The sequence below is a fragment of the Nanorana parkeri genome, unplaced genomic scaffold (assembly GCF_000935625.1).
Source record: "Nanorana parkeri isolate BGI_ZX_2015 unplaced genomic scaffold, ASM93562v1 scaffold271, whole genome shotgun sequence".
In the NCBI taxonomy this organism is placed as follows: Eukaryota; Metazoa; Chordata; class Amphibia; order Anura; family Dicroglossidae; genus Nanorana; species Nanorana parkeri.
The window spans coordinates 315,798-318,032 of NW_017306539.1; the positions used below are offsets into that span (position 1 = coordinate 315,798).

At 39.4% G+C, this 2,235-nt stretch overlaps 1 protein-coding gene across 2 annotated transcripts in view; it reads right to left on the reverse strand.

The window, feature by feature from the left end:
• The window catches only part of FBXO11 (F-box protein 11), a 45,416-nt gene that overhangs the window by 16,831 nt on the left and 26,350 nt on the right, over positions 1 to 2,235 (reverse strand). For both annotated transcript variants that reach the window (XM_018557199.1, XM_018557198.1), the window contains exons 14-15: positions 2,079 to 2,201; positions 1,611 to 1,696 (exon numbers count right to left, since the gene is read on the reverse strand). In XM_018557199.1, the coding sequence (XP_018412701.1) occupies positions 1,611 to 1,696; positions 2,079 to 2,201 (209 nt within the window). The remainder of the gene's footprint in view (positions 1 to 1,610; positions 1,697 to 2,078; positions 2,202 to 2,235) is intronic.

Genomic DNA, 2,235 nt, shown 5'->3' on the forward strand with positions numbered 1-2,235 from the left:
GCCGGAGTGAGAGCAATAATTCTAGGGCCAGTATTTTGGGGTATCTCTAAATTGATGACCTGTGGGGGCTTTTAAAGCGTCTTTTATTGACTTTTTGGGGTACTGCAGTTTTTTGCCGTTTCACGGTCGCACGCAATCTGTAAACTGGGCATGTTGGGTATCGTTTTACTCGTTGTAACCTCATCTTTTATATTTCATTAAAAAAATGGGTAATTTGTTGTGTTTTGGGGCATTTAATTAAATTTGTCACTAAATTTTGGGGTTTAATAAGGAGTTGCGCTAATATTGCGCAACATAAAAATTTTCAACTACCACCATTTTATTCTATAGGGTCTTGGCATTCAGAAAATATATAATGTTGGGGGGTTTTACCTCATTTTCAGGCCTAAAATGTGGAATATAACATGGGTGCAAAAAATGAAAAAAAGGGCCTCAGTCATGAAGGGGTTAATCAAGGAAAGAATGGACAAAGCGCACAGCGCAATACTTAGCTCACTGGAGAAAGTTCCAGGATTTAATATATCTGGCATGAATCTAATCGCAGATGAGAGACGCAACATTTTCCAAACAAAGAACAGCAGAGCTGGAAAAAAAAAACACATCCACTCATCTCAATGATGGTCTTAACCCAGCAATGAACTGGGAAAGAGGTTCTCTTGGGTACGTTTGAGTTGCCTCCTTTGGGGTCTGTCTGAGCGGCTTCCTTCCAGTTGATTTCTGCCTTAGACATTGATATAAAAGATCTTCTGCATCCTTCCCTGCCTGCTCTTTGTTTAAAGCCTATGGTCTTGGTCGCATGTGCAGGATCATGACAGTGTTTCGCTCAGCAGACCAGTGAAGACAGTGACACACAAGCAATAGCACTTAGTGGAGAAAGATTTGTGGGGCTGGAGTAAAGAAGATGAACTGTTTAAATTCAGAAAGGTAATAAAGTAGGTGCTGCATATATTGTTTTATTTATCAGAATTGGTAATTTAGGATTGTTTTAAAGTAAACTAAAATAGTGAACAGGTGTCCCAGCAAAGACTACTAACTTACCTCTCCCTCTGCACATGCTGCCAAATACTGCTCTACCCAAGGAAAACCCAGCATTAGAAATCTCTTCAGAAACCGACACTTCTGAGAGAGAAGTGACCTAAAATTCCTTCAGAAACAAACTTTTGGGAGTGGTAATCTCCTGGTCCCCAACTCCACTCAGGTTCCTCGTGCCGACCCCTACATCACTAGAGAACACAATAATGACGTATGGCTCAGCCAGAGGAATCACTGAGCACAAATAGAGACCAGGAGATAAACACTTGCAGAGGTGTTGGTTTTGAAGGGATTTCAAGTGACAATTTCATTTAAAACAAAAGCAGCATTCTTCTTTGAAGGATATTTCTAGCCACTGTTTCAGTTTAGCAACAGAGTCACTTTAAGATTCAACTCTTTCTCCTTTTTTTCTGGATGGTGCATACCCAAACACACTAGGGGGAACAGTAGCAGAGTGGAAGGAAAGATTTTAGATCTCAATAACAGAATATATGATGGTTTGTAAGTTCAGCAATTGCCTCAATCAGAAAATGTTATGGCAAGAAAGTGCCAATAGGAAATACAGGAAATGTTCTTACCGTATTTGAACCCCAGAATACATATGATTATAGATGTCATTATCTTCCAGTACTCCATGTCCATTGTCATAGAAGTATACACCGACCTAAAAGACAATTAGTATTTTGTTATAAACATGGACAGTGTTCCTGACTGGCTGTATATTCTGGTATAGAAAATCTACCAGCTCCCCAAATCATGATGAGCCCACAAAGAAGTTATTTACTAAAACATGGGAGGCTGTTATCTACCTAAGTCTGCAATGGTAACTGTTTGTAGAATGTGGTCTTATATAATCTTCCTTTGTGGGAGGGATCTGGGGGTACTATTTGTCACAGTGATTTACATGCACTTATGTGCCCCACCAATATGTTGGACGTGGATAAATACATTCATTTATACTTCTTACTTCCTAGCACAAGTATGGAAAGTAACAGAACAGCATCAGTGTGGAACCTATAAATAATAAGGTATAATTTACTCCTTACCTGCTTTCCACTGTGTATCCTGTTCCTCCGTAACACTGGAGTACTTCCTGTTGTCACCCAAACTCCAGCTAACGTGTTACTATAGACCTCATTTTCTTCAATTACGCCCTGTCCTTTTTCATGCTGTGAATAAAAGATAAAAACACATAGAAATGTG